Source organism: Panthera leo, chromosome D4, assembly GCF_018350215.1.
Source record: "Panthera leo isolate Ple1 chromosome D4, P.leo_Ple1_pat1.1, whole genome shotgun sequence".
NCBI lineage: Eukaryota > Metazoa > Chordata > Mammalia > Carnivora > Felidae > Panthera > Panthera leo.
Genome location: NC_056691.1, coordinates 61129322 through 61151349, shown reverse-complemented (window position 1 = coordinate 61151349; position 22028 = coordinate 61129322). Strand labels below are relative to the sequence as shown.

Here is a 22028-nt window from a genome sequence, read left to right as displayed (position 1 = left end):
TTAAAAGGGTTATATACTACTCTGCAGTGTACTAGTCTCTTTCGCTTCTGGCTGGGTTGGCTGATCCCACCAGCCTGGAAGACCCATGTGACTCCCACTCCACTTATCCAGCGAGTCCAGAACCCTTCCTTCCCTATCCTGAGGAGGAGGCAGATGGGTAACTGAGTGGAGTGTTCTAGGTAGGGATTCAGCACTGGGACTCAGACGAAGGGCTGGCGGGGAGGTTGGGGCCCCGGAACAAAGCCATCAGCTGCAGGTGGAGAAGAGAGGTGCTTCCCAGGAACCAGGGACGATGGGGGCCCACCTTGGACTGAAGGCTGGGGGAGCAGGAGCAAAGAGGGAGAAGGAGTGGTCTGAACTGGTAGTAGGGGTTGCATCAGGGTAGGGAGGATTTCAAGAAGGGCCTGGAAGCCAAGTGCTAAATGCTACCTAGAGAAGAGGCCAGCAGTCAGTTCTGTATCATCGGTAAAGGGGATGGGGGCAGAGCCAAGGCAGTGGTGAAGGTCATGGGCATACTTGCTGTGAAATAGCCCCGAATGCTAGGGAAAGGGGGCAAGTGGGAAAGTGGAGGTCCTAAATATAAACTAAGGCTCATATTCACTTAAAACAAAACTGACTGAAGTGGAAAATGCCAAACATATACAAATGTGGAGGGAAAGTATAATCCTCCTGATTATCGAGAGGGCAATCCCAGGCACCAGGTAGTGTCATTCTCACACTTACTCTTAACAGCTCCTCAGTGCGCACGAGGTCCCCAGAGCCAGAGCCGACGTCTGAACCCCAGCCCAGGCCAGAGCCCTCGGCCTCAGCGCTCACCTGGAGAGAGAAGAAAGTCCCACCACTTGGTTTCACCTGCCACTCCAAGGACAGCCACGTCACCAAAACTCTTCCCTTATTCTGTAGCCCAGTAACTGCTGCTGCCAACTTTCCTTCCAGCCTTTTCTCCCACTTCCCCCTCCATTGCTCCCCTCCTCCCTCACCACCTCCCGCTGCACAGCCAATAGGTCCTCAAACATACTATGCTCTTTCACATCTTCTCAGCCTCCCTTTCTGCCTTTCAAACTCCTACTCATCCTTCAAGGCCTAGTTCCACTCTCACCTCCTCCATGAAGCCCTCTTACCTACCCCATTTCCAGGTGGAATTCATCTCTCCCTACTCTGTGTTCCCCACTAACCTCTACTAAGGTCTCGATTTGATAGTAGGGCCACCTGACTTGAAGCTCAGTTGCGTGTGTCTGTCAGCCCCTCTAAACTCTAGACCCAGGGTCTGCCCGATCCTGAGATACCTCTGGATGCCCAGTAGCTAGCATAAGATCTGGTACCAAGAAGACACTCAGTGCATACTTGTTGAATGCCATCAAATTCCTCCAAAGAACAAAGGTAATTTCTGAAACTCTTTTCTGGTATTTAGTTCCCGAAGACAGGAACCAGGAGAGCCTTAATTCAATCATGGAACGTCCGTGGGGCACCTGCTAAGAGGCTCCAAGAAGAAGTTGGGCTGGGTTTAGAGGGGCGGCAGTGGTGTGCACATGCAGAAGGGAGGTAGTGACAGGGTGGCTGCTGCCACCGTCTGAGGGACCAGGAGGCACTGCACAGCTAGACTCGGGGCTTGTAGACTGACCAGATGGGGTGTGGGAGGCAGAGGGCCACTGCAGGTTGTTTCCTGATTTCTGTCTTGGTGACCAGGAAGATGGGGTGCCACTCCCAGAGACAGGAGCATCCTGAGGGAGGAGCGGGTCTGGGGGGATGGTGACGAGCTGTTTGGGACGTGGTTGACAGACGCGTGGGTCCTTCAGGGTGCAGGATATGAATGGGACATAAACAGACTCTGCTCCTGAGCTCACTGAGGGTTCTGATAGAGGTGAAAGCCCCAAGGTCTCACTGGAGGCATCTTGGATTGAAAGGTAGAATCATTAGGGGCGCCTGGGTGACTCAGTCGGTTAAGCGCCGGACTTCGGCTCAGGTCATGATCCCACGGTTTGCAGGTTCAAGCCCTCCATCAGGCTCTGTGCTGAAGGCTCAGAGCCTGGAGTCTGCTTTGGTTTCTGTGTCTCCCTCTCTCTCTGACCCCCCACCGCTTGTGCTGTCTCTCTCTCTCTCTCTCTCTCAGAAACGTTGAAAAAAAATTTAAAAATAAAAGAAAGGTAGAATCCTTAGCCTGTGGCTAGTTGTCAGCAAGCCCAGTCCCTTAACACTGTGTGTGTGAGGAACCTGGACAGGGGGTCTCACCGTGGCTGCAGTAGGCCTGACAGGTTCAGGGTGGCCAGGAAGCCCCTCCCCAGCTTCACCCTAAAGAGAACGAGATGGTCAGTGGAGTGCTAGGCACCGCCACCCCCCCCCCCCCGCCACTGTCCCTCCTCTTCTCTGTAGAAACCACTCATCTTTAAGATGAAGCTTCTGCAGGGGTGAAGAAGGCTTTGTTTTCATGCGCCAGCCCAAGGGCACCTTGTCCCACCCTGGGCTCAGGAGCCCTTTGTTTCTGCACCACATGTGTAGGGTAGGTGGATATGGTAGAAATAACCAGGCAGTAGGGACCCTCCCCACCCTGTCACCTAGGGCCCCCCCCCCCCCCCCCCCCCCATCTAGGTCCTGCCAGAGCCTGGTAGCCAGGCCCAGCATGCCTCCCTCTGAAGCAGGTCCTGGTCGCCCTGCCCCTCCCACCAGCCCTGTAGCCTGTCTTGCCTATAGGCCTGCCTCCTCTGACAAAAAAGGTGTCAGAATGGCCTGAGCCCCAGGAAGGAATGGAAACATGAACGGTAAATCTGCACAAAACCTGTGTGGTATGATGTCCTCCTCTGACTCCCTTACTGCTCCCCAGAACACTGGTGGCATCTAAAGTCCACTGAGGAGGTCAGATCACAGTGAGGACACCACCCTCCCCAATGTCCTCACAGGCAGCCTCATGAGGCACCAGGGCCAGAGCACCCTCCTCCCTGGGAGACGGCCTCAGCCCTGAGGAAGGTGAGGAGGGCAGAGGACCAGGACCAGCAGGCTGACAAAGAGTCTCCAGAGGCAGCCAGGTTGCTGCCTATTGCCAGAGTAGGCTCCCTGAGCAGGTCCTCCCCAGGATGTGGGGCTCCCGGGGGGCCATGGCCCTGGTTGCTGCGGGCATATCCCCTCGGCAATAAACTTCACTGTTGCTTCAGAAGGAGGAGTTTGTTGTTTTTCTGTGGTGACAGACACCAGACAAAGCAGTTCCACCAACATCACCTCATTTCATTCTGACTACTTCTGTGTGGGGTAGTCATCACCACCCCTGTTTTACAGATGGAGAAACCGGAGCACAGAAGGGGTAAAGATCTCTCCAAAAATTCTACAACTACTAAAAGCACACCCAGGTCTCTGAAGCTCCCGTTTGCCTGAAGCTTTCCCAGGAAAAAATTCAGGGACAGAGCCTGGAGTCTAGCCACAGAACACCAGAATTGGAAGGACCCTCTGATTACAGATGGAGAAACTGGCTGCAGAGGTCAAGGTCACTGGTTGGTAAGATGTGGCAAGAATTGAGCCCCACAATGTTTTTGTGGGTCTCCCCGACTCTCAATTTGGTTTCTTTGGGGCTCAGTCCTCTCAGTACTCCTGCTATTTCCTTGACCAGAATTGACTAACCCCAAATAACATGCTCAGGGCACATGACCAGATCCAGTGTGGTCTCTAGAATGGTCACAGCACCAGCCTTTTCTCCTTTGGGCCCAACCTGCCCTTCCATTCCCACATGCCCTCTCTGATCCTAAAACAAGAAGATGTGGTTAAAACCTGGTCCATGCATTTGGGACGTGGAGCGGCTCAGCTCTGATGAGTGAGCTGTTTAGCAAGCTGAGGATGGCCAGGGGCCTTGCAGCGAGCCCCATGAAGACAGAGGTGTGGCCCTCTAGTCTCTGCTGTGTCCCTAACACCCAGAAGACACTAGGCTCTTGATAGTATTTGCCAAACGACTAGTGGGAAGACCTTAGAAATGGAGTGACCTCATTTGAACCTCATGGACCTTGCTGACCAACTTCTGACCCATGTCTGAAGACGGGTGGTTGTGGACACTGCAAAAACCAAAGGTAGAAAGTCCAGACACCAAGGTTTTCACCCCTACTCATCTCCCGGGAGCAATGTGGCCCTGTGTGACCCCTAACCTCTCTGGGCCTCATCTGCAAAATAATTCGATATACTAATTTGTTGAGTGTGTACCATGCACTAGGTAAACTTTTTCACGTGTTAATTCATTTAATCCCCAGCACAACCCGAGACGCGAGTACTATGACCCCATTTTATGTATGAGTAACCAAAGATACAGGTGAGAAATTTGTCACAGGTCTACGGCAGGGCTAGATGTGGATGTCCCTTTCACTCATTTCTTTGGCTGACTCTGAGATTCATAATGATCCTAACAAGGTTCCAGAGTGAGTGCTCTCTTGGCTGGTCCCTATTGTGCTTTTAAACCATTTGCTCAAATGGAGGCTTCCATTTCACCTCATTGCCAGTTCCTGACACAGGCACTTAGGGGTGATCTGTTATTAGTCACGTGCCAGGATGAAATACCGTGTGTTTGTCTTTCCCTCCCCCCTTCCCCGCCCCCGACCCAACTCTTCTTAGAGCTTTTAAAAATTCCCATTGTAAATACGCTCATGGCAAAAACACCAAAATGTATTAGGAACCTACCATCCTTCCACAGTTCTGCCACTTTGAGGCCACAACTACTAACAATCAGGGAGGGTATTTCCTTCCAGGGTTTGTGCGCGTGTCTATTCTTCTTCTTCTTTCTTTTTTTTTTAAAAGTAGGCTTCATGCCCAGTGCGAAGCCCAGTGTGGGGCTTGAAGTCATGACCCTGAGATCAAGACCTGAGCTGAGATCAAGAGTTGGACACTTATCTGACTAAGCCACCCAGGGGCCCCAACTTTTAAATAGTTAAGACCACACAACGTAACTGAAGTTTATAACCAGCTTTTATCATCTGACATTGTGTTGTATTTCCCCCATCATTAAATACTCCTAAGAAGTATAACTTTAATAGCTGCATGATGTTCCATTACTTGAATACACTTTATTCAATCAACCCCCTACTGTTGTCTAGTTAAACCGTGTTCAATTCTTTTCTATTATGGGCAATACTGAGATTAGCAAATTTGTATACAGTTTTTTTTTACATATAAGACTACCTCCTTTAGGATTAATTCCTAGAACAGAAGTTTCTGGATCAATAATATGTCGTTTTACAGTTGTTAACATGTGTTGACAAAGAACTTTCTCAGAAATAGTAATCTACCTTCCCACCAACACAGCTGGTCTGGTGAGGCCCTCGAGTGCCAACTTGTCCAAGTGGAAAAAACAAGGGATCGAAGGACAAATGACCCAGTTTCTCCAACAAATTGATGGCACAAAGAAAAAGGAAGGTGAGAGACAATCATAGACCCAAAGAGGCTTAAGAAACACATCAGCCACACACAGTGTGTAGTAAGTGTTGGGATCCAGAGTCAAACTAATTGCAAAAAGGCATTTTTTAACAACTAGGGTATCAGACGATATGAAGGAACCATTGTTAATGTTGTTAGAAGGATAATGACATCCAATCAGAATGACCACTGATGGACAGCATTGTGGCTAACGCTGGAGGGGAGAGTCCCAGATCAAACTATTAGCAATGTGCATTAAAGTATTCATCAGTTAGATGATGCCATATTTGGGATTTACTTAAACATATTTCCAGCCTCCATCTCTGCTCCAAAAAGATGGGCACAGAAGGTGGAGGAGATAAAGCACACGGGCAAGTTGATATTTATTCACATAGGGTCACAGGTATGTGGGGGGCTTATTATAGTACTCTAAATCCTTTTGTGAATTTTTACAATTTCCATGATAAAAGGTTTCTGAAAAGGAAAAAGGAGGGCTGGTTCTATGTACATGTGCTGCACTGATGTGGCGTCACTGTGGGGGGATATGGTCTTGGTGTTTTGGCAGTCACAATGTATGACATCACAGCCAGCTGGGTGGGTCCCAGTGAGTTGTATGGTAGAATCTCCTGGGAGCTTGAACCCCAGATGGAGGGGCTCCTCAACTGGTCTGGCAGTGGATTCAGACACCTGCAGCATTTTAAATGTCCTGGTGTCTCTAATGTACCGAGAGGGTTAAAAACCAGAGCTCTTGTCTACCTCCCTCTGTTTACAGATGGTAACATTGACACTCAGGACACATCACGGGTCAGTGGCATTCCCGGAAAGAACCCTGGCCTCCTGGCCCCCAGTCTGACACCTTTCCACCTCACCACACTCTCAGGGAAGTTCAAGAGCATGAGCTCTGCTGGCCTGCATGCCTCAGTTCGAAAGTCAGCTCTGCTTCCTCGAGGCATGTAACAGCAGACAGGTTTCTGGAGGTCTCACAACCCTCACCGACAGACTGGGGCCCATTCACCTTGTACCAGACAGAGGTGGTATGAATAGGGTCAGATAAACTCGGAACACAGAGTGCTTCACAAACATCAGTACAAACAGCTTATTTCCTGCCCCTCAACCGTGAACTCCTTGGGAGAAGGAACGAGGCCATGCCCATCTCTATCTCCAAGTGTCTGGACTGAGGCCCTGAATTGCTGTGCTGAGTCCATGAGTAAGTCAATAAACAAATGGACAGACTCTAAATAAAGAGACAGTTAAGCAGTGCTGACGACCACTGGGCCACTGGACGAGGTCCTTAAGGAATGGGCACTCTGGACGCCAGTGTGCTCTTGAGTCTGATCCCACGGCCCTCCCCTCACGGGCCAGCCCTGGAGCACTGTGACAGGTCACACGCCTGTAGCTCAAGTCAAGGCTTTGAAAGCGTGGGTAACCAAGTGCTGTTGAGAAGCTGATATGCCCTATCTGGTCACCAGATTGTCTCTTAAAAATAGTGACATCTAGGGGCACTTGGTGGCTTAGTTGGTTGAGCATCTGACTTCAGCTCAGGTCATGATGTCCCGGTTTGTGAGTTTGAGCCCCACATTGGGCTCACGGCTGTCAGACGGTCCACACAGAGCCCACTTCGGATCCTCTGTCCTCCTCTCTGTGCCCTTCCCCCGCTTACGCTCTCTCAAAAATAAATAAATATTAAAAAAAAAAAATAGTGACATCTGGGAGCACCTGGGTGGCTCAGTTGGTTAAGTGTCCGACTTTGGCTCAGGTCATGATCTTGAGGTTCACAGGTTCGAGCCCCATGTCAGGCTCTGTGCTGACAGCTCAAAGCCTGGAGCCTGCTTCAGAATCTGTGTCTCCCTCTCTCTCTGTCCCTCCCCTGCTCACACTCTGTCTCTCTCTCAAAAATAAATACACATTAAAAAAACATTGTGACATCTGAAAGCCATTTCATTCTGATTCACACCCGCCATGCTGACAACCAGCACTAGGTTTCCTCATTCTAAAACACAAAGTTATAGCCGTTAAGTGGTGACAGCCCCATGCATGTGTACAGAGCTTTCCAAACATTCCCTGACCTGCATTCTCTGACATGATCTCAGAGCCACCCTCCCAGAGAGCTGAGGAAATGAGGCCCAAAGTAAAGAAAGTGTTTGCAAGAGGCCACACAGGAATAGCCCAGAAATATAGAAACTCTCTTTGGAGGGGGCGTGAGGGTCACCCACACACACCTCCGAATCCCCACCAAGTCTTACAGGCTTCCCCACGTTCAGGATGGGACTCTCATGACATTTGAAATGGGGTCTTTGCATCTTTGCCAGCTCTGCCTATTAGGAAGTTCTCATTTGAAATGGAGGACGATTTGGGACATGAAGCCAGGTGCCCTAGATTTTTATCTCTTGCTTTTTCCTCTGCATACTGCAGCTTCCTTGTGTGTTCCCAGGATAGACGCCCCTCAAATGCCCAAATTTGGAACTTTATGAACCAAACTGAAACCCGCTCTGAGCCAGCCAGGGGCAGTCCCTCCCAGGACTTTCCTTCTCTCCCCTGTAAGAACGGCCGTGCAAATCTCCGTGCCTCTAACGCCACATACCGGAGTGACCGTTCTTTCAGAAGCCACTGTGGGTACGGGAAGTGGGGGCCCCTCAGGGAGGGTGCTGTCCAGCTCTTCTGCCACAGCCACGGGGATGGGCTCCTCCGTGGAGGCGGCTGCTAGGTCTTCCTCATCGCCAGGACCCTGGAAAGAAAAACCAACAAGAGGAGTCACCTCACCTTACCTGTGACGCAACGTGCACACAGCTGCCGGAGAGTCTGGGTGACTGTCGTTTCACAACACTTTCTTACCTTCGACCGTCATTACCCACCACACATTCGCAAAAGCACAGACTCACAGACTCAGGATCCCCCTCCAACAAATGCATCCCCTCTGGTGATGGGGCGCTCCTTCCCCCCTGCCCCCAGCAACCCATTCTGACTTGAGAAAATTCCTGGACAAAGCTAGGAGGTAGCAGGGTCGGGACTCGGATTCTCTGACCCGCTCTGTCATGCTGCTTCCACCGCACCCTGCCTTCCTCGAACGGCACCTACCCAGATACGTGCTCTCACAAAGCTGAGGGCTGCATTTGCCCCTGGGGAGGGCCAGTCACTGTTCCTGTCTCGTGACACTGACCCCTCTCCCCGCTGTGAGGCAGACGGGATACCAGAACCACTTACAGAAGTGACCTCTTGCTCAGGGGCCGCTGTGGGTGCGAGGGGAGCCAGGCCGTCTGTAGGGACACCACGAGCTTCCTCTTCCTCAGAAGTGCTGAGGGACGCTTCTGCTGCAGCTGCTGCTGTTGTTAATGTTTCTTCACCGACTGGACCCTGAACCAAAATTGGCATGAGAATCGGCCGCCGTTTCTATACCCCTGGGTCAGTGGGTGTGTGAGCGCAGGGAGGAAGCCACAGCCACATAGATAGCATGGCCAGATAGACAGCCAGATGGATGACACGGCCATAGCTCTGCTCAGGCAAGACCTGCCTTGGCCCACGGACTCCTGGAGCCCCAGGCTGGAGGGCGCCTGTCAGGCCAATCCACCCACCTCCCGGCTCCCCTACAGCACACCTGTGCCGAGGGCCTGGCCTCAGCCTGCACATCTTTAGCTCCGGGGTAGCTGCTTTCTACTGAGTCAATACTCGCTCCCTAGTTCTCTCACCCCATGACAAGTGCTTTGCTTTTCAAGAAGTGGGGGGAGGAAGGAAATGAAGGGGAAGGATAAGGAATGAGGGGTCAAAGATGAGAGATGAAAGAGAAGAAGAAGGAGGAGGGGGAAGAGGAGGTAGAGAAGGTGGTGGCAGCCACTTTGTTAATGAAAATAATCCACATAACTTGCAAGGGGCCCGGAAGCGCTATTAGCTGGTCAGGTAAGCATCCCCACTGCAAAGTTTCCCTTGTGGACCAAAGGTGAAAAGGCTGGGAGCAAACGGATGGAGTGATCTCAAAGGCCAATGTTGTTGATATTTGATGGCCAGACATCCCCTCCATTCATGCAGCAAATATCCACTGAGTACCCACCATCTATGTGCAGGGATAAAGACAGATCAATGAACTAGATGTATTCTCAGAGCTTATGGTTGTAGGGAGCCAGGAATGAACCATTTACCAAGATTATTATTAATTACAATTACGATGAGGCCTTCCAAAGAGAAGTTTGGGCCCCATGAACGTGTCTGAGGAGGAGACTTCACACTCTAGGATGGTCCTTCCATGATAAAGTGGTGTTTGAGCTGAACTCTGAAGGATAAATTGGCATTAAAGGCAGGGCCAAGGGGCGAAAAGGTTCTAGGGAGAGAGGGCACGGTATGGGAAGATTCTAAGGAAAGAGGCACGTTCAAGAAACTGAAAGAAAGTCAGTGAGGTGGGAGCCCCAAGAACCAGGGAGACAGTGGCCTAAGATGCGGTCACCAAGGCCAGTCAGGTCAGACCCTGCAAGGCCTTGTGGCTGGGTGGGGGAGCAGGGTCTGGAGTGAGGGCGATGGAAGGCTCCATGCACAGGGCTGCCCCTGCAGGAGGAGTCGGGGGAGAGCATGGACAGGTGAGGCAGGGACCTCAGCCCTTGCCTGGATGGGGGACATGCGGTCTCAGTCCACGGCCTGGCATGGGGAAAGGGGCAGGGGAAGGAGGCGGGTCCACAACAGGGAGAAAAACTCAACAAGACTTGATGCTTGACAGGATGTGGGGAATAAGGTAGAGGGAAGAGAATTCTGGATTGGGTAACTAGGGGATGAGGGTCCCAATCATTTGAGGTGGGACCACAAGAGGAGCGGATATGAGGAGTCCAGGTTGGAGTCTGTTGAGTCTGGAGAACCTGAAGGACAGACACTATGATGACATTATAGGGACAGACCTGCCAAGTGTCCTGTATCTGTATCCCATCTTCATGAGCTGGAAACACTCTCCATGCTGCCTAAAAAGAGGGCTGAGAATGCTTGCCCCTGCCTTTGGACCCTGACCTTCCTCTACCCTCTGATAGCCCGCATTTGTGCCCGGAAACAGGCCGTGGCTGTGCCGTCATCACCTCTTCCACTCACGCCCCAGCTCCTGCCCCACTGCTGGTGGAGGTGGTGGGTAATGGGCCCCTGGGACTGCCCCCGCCGCTGGCTCTCCACCTGTCCCCAGCCTCTCTTCCCACCGGCCTGCTGGGACTGCCAGTGTGCACGGTCCCCAGGCCAACAGGGCTCCACCGCACGTGTACCCAGGCCTTGGCCGACTCCCCTTCAGAGAAGTGTCCCATCCAGGCTCCTTGGGGTGTGCGGAACAGCATGAAGGCTGGGACCTGCTCCCAGCGGCAACTTCAACCTTGCAGCACTTTGCACTCCTTACCAGTGTCACCCGTTCCCCTAGGCCCTGGGTGTACACAGAGAGGGTCACCCCCGCCGTGGGCACGCTGCCGGCCTCCACTTCCCCAGCCGTGCTGACGGGCACCTCGGCCTCTTCAGCTGCTGTGGCTGCCGAGCCTTCTTCAGCATCTGCACCCTGAATGGAAAGGCATCATGAGGGACCTAGCAGCAATCTACTGTGGTCGGCTTGGCTGCAGGCGGCAGACAGCCGAGGCCTGTCGGGCACCTGCACCCTGTTGCTTCCTCACCTTCAAAGCGCTTGTATATCCGAGACCTCATCCCACACCGCTGCCTCGAATGTGGCACCCATGCAGAAATCCACACCTCACACACCACTCAAGGCAGGAGTCCCTGGACAGCATGCCCCCTGTGTGGCTCACCCCGCTCCTCCCCATCACCCTCAGGGCCACCCACCACGATCCCTACCGTCTTCGCTCCTCCTAGGAGGGGGGCTTTCGCCGATGCCCAAGTCATGGTGCTGGAGCAAAACCCACCTTTCTTTCTCGTTAGAGGAGTGAGCTGGCCTCACTGACCACTTCCTCTGATCTCTGATCCAAGCCCCTTACCTGGACCACGACACAGCCTCCGATCCCAGCCCCTTGCCTAGACCACAACACAGACCCCAGGCTTGCTTCTCCCACCCTTTCTCCACTTTCTAAATCCTACTCCGACTTGGCCATTAGCCCTTCAGTGATTCCCCACTTCTGAACATGCTCCAGCTCCGACTCGCGGCTCTCAGGTCTCAGAGGCCTCTCCAGCCACATTCCCTACCTTCCCTTGCTCACACAGGACCTCTTTGCATGTTCGTGTTAACAGCCCCAGGGCTCTGTTCCTGCTGGCGTCCCTCCTGGAACACCTGTCTCACTCCCATCTGCCAGGTTCCTTCTAAGTGTCCTCATGGTCTTACCTTCAGCATCCTTTCTCCAGGAAGGCTTGCAGGACCCAAAATCTGGGCCCTCGGCCCCTTTTGGTGCTTCTCCTATTGCGCCTCTTACCACTCTGTTCCCAAGAACTGGTCTATCTTATGCACCTGTGCACAGCACAACACATCACTCCACAAACACCTGGATGAGTCAATAGATGCCTCAGCCTCCGAATCCATGTCTATTCAGATCTGATCCCACAAGGCTGTCACTCTGAATTCTGCAGACTGGTAAGGAAACCCAGTGACTCCTCCCACAGAGATGCCCACGACCCCTCAGAAACAGGTGAGGTGGAGAATGGACTCTGAGCTACTCACTGGAGTGACGCCTTCCCCCATGTCCTCAGTGGACAAGGACAGGGCTGGCCCCCCGGTGGGTGCACTGCTGGCCTCCGCTTCCCCAGCGGTGCTGATGGGCACCTCCATCTCCCCGGCCGCTGCTGTGGCTGCCAAACCTTCTTCAGTGTGCACACTCTGGAACAAAAGCATCGCGAGGGACCACATCACTGAGTCCGTGGCCCTGATCAACAAGCCTGTGGCTGGAGAGAACAGACTGCCCACACCCCTCTCTCTATCAGCTTGCCTTTCTCTAGCTTCTTTTTCTCAAAGCACTTTTCTTATCTTTGACTTCACTGCAGCCCCATGACAGTCCCAGAATCCCAGAATCCCAGGGACAGGAGAGACTACAAGATGACTGTATCTGCTGGTTGATTCCAAGCATCTGTTTGCACATGCCAGTGACCAGTGATGCCTGTCTCCTGAGCCAGCCCTGCTCCAGCTCTAAACACTTCTATCTAGAAGCATCTGCCTCCCTGTGACCTCCCCTATGTGCCCATCCAGAAGCTGTAAGAACAAGTGAATGTCTTTGCCCCTGATGGTGCTTCAGAGATGTGTGGGCAGCAGCTCTGACCTCCCCAGCCTTCTCCAGACTGAACTCCATGCTTCCCCCCTCCCTGTGACTCAGTTTCCCTGGGAAATGCATACCCTTCTCCGGAGGTTACAAAGCAGATGCACAAAATAGCAACAGCAATTTTGGCTAGGTTTTAAAACTAGGTTTTATCTCAGTTTCCAAAGGTTTTTTTTTTTTTCTTTTAAACTTGGGGGCGGGACACAGGTTATTCTGTATAATTTTGTTTTGCAAAAAGTAGTTCTTTTAGACACTAAAAACACTAAGCCGATCAAAGTTAGATTTCCTTGCTACAAGACTTATAAGGAATCTGTAAGACATGCTATATACTACATAACAGAGTATTTCGCAAGCATATTTGACCACAGAACCCTTTTTTCCTACAGCATGAATTCCTTGCAGAATTACTGTCCTCCCCAAAAAAGAGAGAAAAAAAGATGTCACAGATTTTCAAAATGAGACTCTTTCTGCTTCAAATTTAGCTGGAGTCCCAAAGGCCTATACAATAAAGTACAATTAGGAACAATTAATTCACTGGGGTGCTTGGGTGACTCAGTTGGGTGAGCGTCTGACTTTTGATTTTGACTCAGGTCATGATCTCACAGTTCATGAGTTTGAGCCCTGCATCAGGCTCTGCACTGACAGCATGGAGACTACTTGGGATTCTCTCTCTCCCTCCCTCTCTCTCTCTGCCCCTCCCTCACTCACAAGCACTCTCTCTCTCAAAATAAATAAGTAAAATTTTAAAAAAACAACTAATTCATTGTACAATTAAGTACACTTCCATGCGCTGGAAGAAGCAAGCAGACCACTTGTGTGGGACGGGCTAAGAGACAAGGAAAGGAAATCAGTTCATCAGGGTAGGCCTACTACCTGCCTCTGGGCTATATAGGAAAAGGTAAAAAATTCCTTTGGAGAGAATTGTCAGTGTGCTGGGACTTTCCCCTCCCTTTTCCCCACTACAAATCATTTGGTGAGCTGGATACGTGTTCTTTGGGATTTGGGAGACAAAGGAACTGAATTTTGGTATTTTGTTGGACTGAACTTTGGAAATAGCTGTGAAAATAGGTTATTATCAGATAGTGACTGAGAGAGCATGAGACGTGTCTCAGTTTCATCCCAGGAGAGCAGAAAGAATGAGCTGACCCTGTGGGTTTTCAGCAGAGCCGGCTGTGAGAAAAACACATGTGCTTTACTTTCGCACCTTACTGTATCTAGCTTTTAGAAAACCGGCTTTGCGAGTATAAAAGCCGAGTACACAACAATGGGGTGGACACATGTGCAGTCCATCGGATTCTGTCTTAAAGGGGCTCAAAGGGTGGATAAGGCTGTTTATCTTCAGAAATGAGCAGGAGGGAGGTGGGTACCGTAGGGAGGACCCGGTGCTCAGCGCCATGCAGATGTGAGGACAGGCTTCTGCTGCACCTCTCCTGTCTTCGTGCATCCCTGGTGAGCCTCTGGGGCCCCGAGTCTGCCCTCCTCTGTAGCAGCAGGAGGGAGGCAGTCCCCATGACATCCAACTAAAACCCTCCTCCTTCTTTATGGTGCCCAAGGCAAGCCACCAGCAAGTCTGAAACAAGCAAACTTACTACTGACTTAGCAAATGAAATGAACTCTTCACTCACCTCTTCAGTGACATGGATGAGGGTCCCATCCCCCGAGCCAACGTCTGTAACGGGGGCACCGTCCACAGTATGAACTCCCTCCAGTGTGTCGTTCAGGATCTCACCAGACCCTAAGGAAGCAGCCATTCTGCAATTAATAACTGCACTTTGCAATCTTGGAAAAAAATGAAGTATCTCTTTATCTACTGACTTGAAAAAAATGTCCATAATACAGGATTAAGGATTAAGAGGAAATAAAAACAAGTTGCAGAAAAACAGATGTTGAGGGGCAATTTTACACTGTGCTTTGATCACGGGTTCTGGCACCAGCTGCGGAGTGGGAACCCCATTTTGCCACTTACTAGAAACGTGACCCGTGGTGAGTCGTTTAACCTGTGTCTCAGGATCCTCATCCGCAAATCGGAAATAACAATTCCTATTTCACAAGGTTGTTCTGAAGACTATGTGCTTATAAGGATTAAATACATTAATGCAGAAAGAGCATTGAGGACAGCCCCTCAATATAGTTAGCAATTGATAAATGTTCACTGTCAGTGGTTCTATATGGGTAAAGGGAAAAAAAAACTATATGAGTTTACTTGTGTTATTATCATTATACATATAATCATCATTATATATTTAATGCAATTATTAAATAATGTGTGTAATATACAGATACGTGTGTGTGTGTGTGTGTGTGTGTGTGTGTGTGTGTGCAGACATGCCACACACAGTTGGCTAACCCACAATGCTTAATATTGGTTTCCGCCAGAGGATAGGAAAGGAAACTACTATCTTGGGGGATTCATACAACTCTGCACTGATTGAACTGTTAGCACAAGCACATATCTCTTTTGCAATTTAAAAAACAAATGGAGGGGCGCCTGGGTGGCTCAGTCGGTTGAACATCCGACTTCGGCCCAGGTCATGATCTCGCGGTTCATGGGTTCGAGCCCCGCATCGGGCTCTGTGCTGACAGCTTGGAGCCCGGAGCCTGTTTCAGATTCTGTGTCTCCCTCTCTCTCTGACCCTCCCCTGTTCATGCTCTGTCTCTCTCTGTCTCAAAAATAAATAAACATTAAAAAAAAATAAAAATAAAAATAAAAAACAAATGGAGTCCTAAAGCAAAGAAAAACAAATTATACTAATATGAATACACGCCTGTTATGGGCTGGGCCCCAGGCTAGTGGGTGGGGCCCCAGCCTAAGCATGTCCCTTGCAGTGTCTCATTTCATTCTGCCACTAGCCTATCCGTCCTACCTACAAGGACCTTCCCACCACTTGGCAGCTTCAGGGACAGAGCCAGGACAGGAATCTCACGTTTTCAGTCTCCCCACCATCTCCTTATGGCATAGGTGTGTTGCTCTGATCTGCACGTTAGCACCTTATTATTATTAACCCCACTTTGTTGAAGAGGAAAAGGGTCCCACAGAAAGTAAGTGACTGGGAGGGGCCCTGAAGCCAGGTTGGCCTGTCCCCATGCCAGGCCATCTGCACACACGGTGTGCTCACGCATGTCCCACGGTAAGAAGTGAACTATGTATTGTCAGCACACATCACCACTCTCTCTCGTCCTCCCGGCTCTGGCCACCAGGGGGTGCTGTGCAAGCAGCAGGCCAGATCCCATGCCTTTGAGTCCCCACTCTTTGGAGGGTGGGGAATGGGGGTGCCATGGGTCAAGATGATGTCAGAAAAGCTTAGAATAAAACTACTAGGTGGCTTTTTGCAGCCAGGGAGAGGGCTCAGGGTTCAGACCTCTTTCTCCTCACCATCTGGGCTGTCCACCCAACCAGCAGAACACAAACACTTCAGCAAGCTCCATGGTTTCCGTTTGGCCTTTTCTCTGCCAGTTAAGGAGACTGGCTAATCACAGGGAACAGATGAGCTGTGCTTGGACCTGCCTCCCAGTCTGCATTTGGCTCCCACCGCCTTTGCACTCACCCCTCAGTCTAGGAGAGGCCCTGGTCCCAGCCCTGAAGCCCCCCACACTTCCTTGCCCCTCCTCAGAGATCCTAATTCGGCCCAGGAGGACAGCACTTGCAATTCATAAACCACTTCCACATCCCTGACTGGGTTCAATTCTCGAATCTACCTGGGGAGGAAGGGATTAGGAACACTCCCAGGAGGCAGTTAAAGAATCCAAAGCTTGGAAGTGTTAAGCAACATGTCCCAGGCCCAACAGCAAATAGGTGGCTGAGCAGGGCTTCCGTCCAAAGTGTCTGCTCTGTCGCCACTCTTTCCACGGCTACACCCTGACTCAGTGATTGTATTATGACTTTGTTAAATAATTATACAAATTTTTTCCTAATCGGTACTGTATACCGTCTCTCATCCATACACTTCCCAATTTAGTTTTTATTTTTTAAATTGTTTTTTAATGTTTTTGTTTATTTTTGAGACACAGAGAGACAGAGCATGATAGGGGGAGGGGCAGAGAGAGAGGGAGACACAGAACCCAAAGCAGGCTCCAGGCTCTGAGCTGTCAGCACAGAGCCCGAAGCGGGGCTCGAACCCACGAGCATCAAGATCATGACCTGAGCCAAAGTCAGACGCTTAACTCACTGCGCCACCCAGGCGCCTCCCAATTTCGTTTTTAAAGTAACGCTCATTTACTGATGGCAGAGGTAAAAGGAATAATGATACATATGACTGCAGAAGACCTGTCAAACACAGAAGTAAAAAGAGGAAAGAACAGCCACCCACAATCCTTCCACCCAGATAATGACCTATAACATTTTGTTGTATGTTATTCTAACACACACACATATACACTGCTCCACATGGCTATATCCAAGTAGATATGAATAACATATCCAAAATTAGGGTTACAGCACACATATAGTTTTGAAATCTGCTTTTTTTTTTTCATGGAGTATACCATGAGCGCGTCCCTGGGACACTGAATCTTCTGCATCTCCAATTTCAAGGCTGTACATATGAATGGAATACAATATGCCCAACCAATCCCTCCTCCAGGCAGTCTGAGTGGTTTTTGGCCCTTTTTTTCCTGCCCTGCATTTTGGTGCTCTGGCACGGGCAGTACCTTCAATGGAATGGCCACCCCTCTGATAAAAGGCAGAAAGCACAGACCAATCTCAGACCTTGGGACGTGTCAAGCTGCTGCCCAGGGGATCACATCAGATCTTGGGTTTTGGCCAGTGTCCTCTGCACAGCTCGTGGAATAAGAGTTAGGAGTGAGAGCCCTGGATGGGGAGCCAAGAGGCCAGCACCTCCCCCAGGGGCTGCCGCTGACCTGCTGGGCACCTGCCCCTCTCTGGCCACCAGTTTCCCACGTGAGCCACGTAGGAGTTTAGATGACTCGATCTTATCCTCTGAGAGTCAGGAGTTTGTGGCCGAAGCTGGAAAGGGTGAGGATTCTGGAGTCAGGCCTGAGCACTGGGTCGGTCCCAACCCTCCCTAGTTGTGTGACTGTGAGCATGTCACTTACCTTTCCAAGCATTGGTTTTCCCACCCATAAAATCCTGGCCAATAATACCATCTGGGAGATGTATTATCAGGATTGGAGATAAAGTATGTAAATACTTGGCACACAGTAGGTATTTATTATGCAGCAATAATTATTGTAAGCTTTTCTGTTGGAACTCAGTCCCTACTGGAGTCTGGGAGTTAAAAGTTCAAGTATCCAAGTTCAGGGGCGCCCGGGTGGCCCAGTCGGTTAAGTGGCCGACTTCGGCCCAGGTCATGATCTCGCGGTCCGTGAGTTCAAGCCCCACGTCGGGCTCTGTGCTGACAGCTCAGAGCCTGGGGGCTGTTTCAGATTCTGTGTCTCCCTCTCTCTGACCCTCCCCCGTTCATGCTCTGTCTCTCTCTGTCTCAAAAATAAACAAATGTTAAAAAAAAAAATTAAAGTATCCAAGTTCAAACACAGCCATGCCATTTACAAGCCAAAGAGCCTCAGCTAGGTAACCCAACCTGACTTGATCTCCCCGTCTTGTCTATAAAATGAGAATGGTTAGCATTCCTTCCTCAAAGGACAGAGGGGAAAGTTAAATGAGATGCTCTACGTTGCATACATCACCCAGGCTGGGTACACAGTAACCACTTACTAAAAGACCACCGTATATGAAGGCATATCAGGGACTTGCCTTGCTCAGGGCTGCTGTGCAGGATGACACTCAAGTTGGTGGTTTCCGGAGTCCCCTCAGGTACAGGCTCTCCGGAAAGCTCCCCATCATCAGAAGGAGTGGATGGAGTCGGAGGTGTGTTTATGGGTTCCACTTTTGCTTCTTTAGACTGAAGGGAGGAAAAATGAGACCCAAAAGGATTTACTTGGGAGGGAAGCAGAAAAAAAACAGCAGTGATTATCACTGAAGAAAATAACATATCCACAAGGTGCTGAACTAACCCAGAAAAATGGCTGGACCCGCCTGCCACGTACATAGGCAACTACTGAACCTCCCAGAGCCTGAAAAAGGTATGTGCTGGGGGAATTGAGTTCTGTTCCATTTACAGAGAGGTTCTGCTCATCTTGGCTGAAGCTCCAGCACAAGGACCCTGCGCCCTAGGCCAGCACCGAGGAGGTGCCCAATAAAGCTCTGTTAGATGAGGGAATGAATGAGTAAACAAATGAATGAACCAGGCTGCACTCAGTGAGCACCATATACATCCGCTCCCAGATGTGTCCTGAACACCTATGAAATAGAAGATGAGTGTGATTTCCTTCCAAGGAAACTTTAGGGTCTGTGTCACTTTTCCAAAGTCAGACAATGTCTAGACTAACCTTACCAAGTAGAGAAAAACAAACAGACAAAAACCCCCAACAGTTGGAAACACAGAGCATCTTCAAGATCTAGATGGAAATGGTGATGGGGGGCCATGAATGTCATGATATCATCCCAAGATCCAGGAACCCTAGACCCAGCCTCATCCCTTTCTGAGTTCAAGTGGTTGAGGGCGGTGAATGGAAGGATCCTGCTGACTGGTGTTGGACCCATGGTATGAATAAGAAAATTCAGCCACTGAGGTATTAGGGCTGATTTGTTAATGGTCACATGACTTGCCTATCCTGACTAGTAATAGGTTACTTCCTTAGTGCCAAAATCCAGTGTACAAACAGTGGATCTCTGGTCCATCAGAACAAAGGGGATTCTTATGGGCACCGTAACTTGGGATTTAATGGTTCGGTTCTTACAGTCAAATCTAGGTCAAATCTCTGCTCTCCACTTACTGGCCACATTTTGTCAGGCAAGTCATGTAACTTCACTCTTCTGTAAAACGGGACAATAGTAATACTCTCAGGTTAGAAAATGCATGGAGATGCTCAGCACTGAGCCAGGCCCATAGTACGAACCCATCAATGGTAGCTATTATCAACATCACTGGAATTTTAAATTTTGAGAAAGGACAGCACCTCAATAGTGCTTTTCTCCGGGTGTTGGTATTAGAGGTGATTTTTTATCTGCTTTGCTCATCTGCAATTGGCAGTTTTTTCAGTAACGATTATGGACTATATATGTATTGAAAAACAAAATCTAGGTTACTGTAGCGTAAACTCTCCAGGGTAGAAGCAGGAATGGAAACCTCCAAGACGTTGGGCGTTGAAGAATGAGGAGAACTTCAGCAGCCAGGGAAGGAGGGAGGTGCTGGGTAAGAAAGGACACAGCATCATCAGGGCCTGGCAACCTGCGCCTGGTGAGGGTTCAAGGATTGGAGGAGGGAAGCAGGGGGCCGGAGCCAGGAGAGGCAGAGAGCGGGGAGGCCGGCCCTTTGGTGAGAAGTTTGGCCTTGGACCTGGGGCCTTCATGGGATATCAGGCTCAAGAGAAGTGTTGTGCTGTGGGGAGTTCATCCTGACACCAACTGGAGCGTGGATCTGAGGGTTGAAAGAGTTGAGGTTTAGGCCAAGAGACCGGGAGGCTGCACTACAGAGGCAGGACCAGGGCGGGGGGTGGCAGCAGAGAGTAGGTGCCACCGCAGGAAGGCTGTGGAGAACTCCCAAGTGGTCTTCCCCACACTTCCCCAGCTGTGGTGGTGACCCAGCAGGGTGGTAAGGGCCCTGCCCCGGGCACTTCCTCTTCTCTCCCTTCCAGGAGCATTGGGCACCCTGCAGTGCTTCTCTGATGGTGTCCCGTAGGGGACCTGAGCTTTGGGACAAGGCAGGCAGGTGGGGGTATGAGAAACAGGATAGCAAGGGAACAACGGGCTGAGTTCTGTTACTCAGGATGGCAAAGGTTCTGTTGTATGAAATCCCTGACTCCAGCCTGTCAAGCCCAAACCCTCTTTTGTCACACTCCCAAGAAGTCAGCTATAATGCCCTGTTCAAGGCAGAGCGTGACTCTGGTAAGCCGACCTTCGGTGGTTAGGGCAGCTGTCCTGCCTCCAGCAGATGGCTGTGGTTTTCAGGGGCTAGTGTGGATGTGGAACCAGTGTGGTCTATGACACAACGGGGCTGTCGGGTGTATAGACTTTGTATTAAAAGTGTAGAGATTTGTTGGGCCTCTCTCTCAACAACAGAGTTACTCATTCCACACGTATTTCCTGAGGCTCTCCTGTGCGCCAGATCCTTAGGTGATCCCGGGGGATAGAGAATGAAGAAATAAGGCAGAGCATCTGCCCTTCAATTATTGGACTATGGGGAGACCAGACCCAGACACAATGTGGTTGACTGTGACACGTGGGACAGCAGAAGTGAGACCCAAGTGCAGGAGGGAAGCTCTGATGAGGGGCTGTGGACTGGATCCTGAAGGAAAAGTAGGAATTGGCCAGGTGGGGCGGGTAGGAGAGGGCGGGGGAAGGGCCCTCTAGGCAAACAGACCACTGGGGCCTGGATGAAGGGATGCAATGTATAGAGTCTGGGAAACTGTGAGCATTTGGGTGTGGCTGGAAAAGAGGTCCTGGCTGTGGATCAGAATCACCTGCAGCGCTTTTACACTTTGGTGGACCTCACTCCCCCAGAATCCGAATGTCCAGGTAGGCAGCAACTGTCCCCCCACTATGGCCCCCCCACCACCTGCCAAGACACACACGTGATTCTGATGCACAGCCAGAGCTGAGAACCGTGGGGACATTAATTCTAACTAGGCATGATAGAACTTTCCAGAAATGGAAAGGTGTGTCAACAGAAGCTGACTTAGCAGGGGAGAAGAACGGGGTAGCAGGGACTCCTGCCCTAAATGGGGAAAGAGGTGAGGAGGGCTGGCTTTTTAAGTCCCTAACTGCTTAGGCAGTCCATGATTCAGTTCGCTGGTCATGGCTTGTGTCTTGCAGGGTGGCAGATTGGAAAGGGTGAGGACAGGAAAGTGAGATTCATTCCAAGAGAGAAGACAGAGACAGGAGGGGAACGTCTGAGAGAGGAGGGAAACTCCCTGTCCTGGGGTGGCGGGGGGGGGGGGGGGTGGCGGGGCATAGAGGGAGCCACAGAGCTTTTTCCAGGAGATGGTGACATTACTGACGGAGCTCTAGGATCTGGACCCAAGCTGGAGACCTGGCTCTGTCCCCCTCCAAGCCAGGCAGCCCTGGGGACAAAGCTCTTCACCCCTCTGTGCCTCAGTGCCTCCTCTGAAGAATTAATGGAAAAACACCGCCCTGCAAATGGCAAAGGAAGTGAATGCTGTGCAGGTACCTGCGAAAGGGATTCTGATACCAGGAACAGGCAAGTTAGCATCAGGGCCCACAGCCCACAGAGAATTCTGTTAAGGACTGAGGACAGCTACAGGGCTTTGGCATGCTCCGGCAGCCCCAGTCACCAGCCAGGCAGGAAGCAGGTGGTGGGAAGGGGACCCCCAGGGGAACAGGGCACTCTGGCACAATAAGCCTATCAGTCAGGACTAATGACAGCCACCGCCATAAACTGAGGGCTGTCATGTGCTGAGTCCCACCCAGGTTTCACG

General features: G+C 50.8%; 1 protein-coding gene across 1 annotated transcript in view; it reads right to left on the bottom strand.

Annotated features, from left to right (window-relative positions):
- The window catches only part of COL15A1 (collagen type XV alpha 1 chain), a 108012-nt gene that overhangs the window by 42162 nt on the left and 43822 nt on the right, over nucleotides 1–22028 (bottom strand). The window contains exons 6-13 of the mRNA XM_042912235.1: nucleotides 18286–18433; nucleotides 14201–14310; nucleotides 11987–12142; nucleotides 10730–10882; nucleotides 8581–8730; nucleotides 7961–8104; nucleotides 2230–2289; nucleotides 724–816 (exon numbers count right to left, since the gene is read on the bottom strand). Of these exons, the coding sequence (XP_042768169.1) occupies nucleotides 724–816; nucleotides 2230–2289; nucleotides 7961–8104; nucleotides 8581–8730; nucleotides 10730–10882; nucleotides 11987–12142; nucleotides 14201–14310; nucleotides 18286–18433 (1014 nt within the window). The remainder of the gene's footprint in view (nucleotides 1–723; nucleotides 817–2229; nucleotides 2290–7960; nucleotides 8105–8580; nucleotides 8731–10729; nucleotides 10883–11986; nucleotides 12143–14200; nucleotides 14311–18285; nucleotides 18434–22028) is intronic.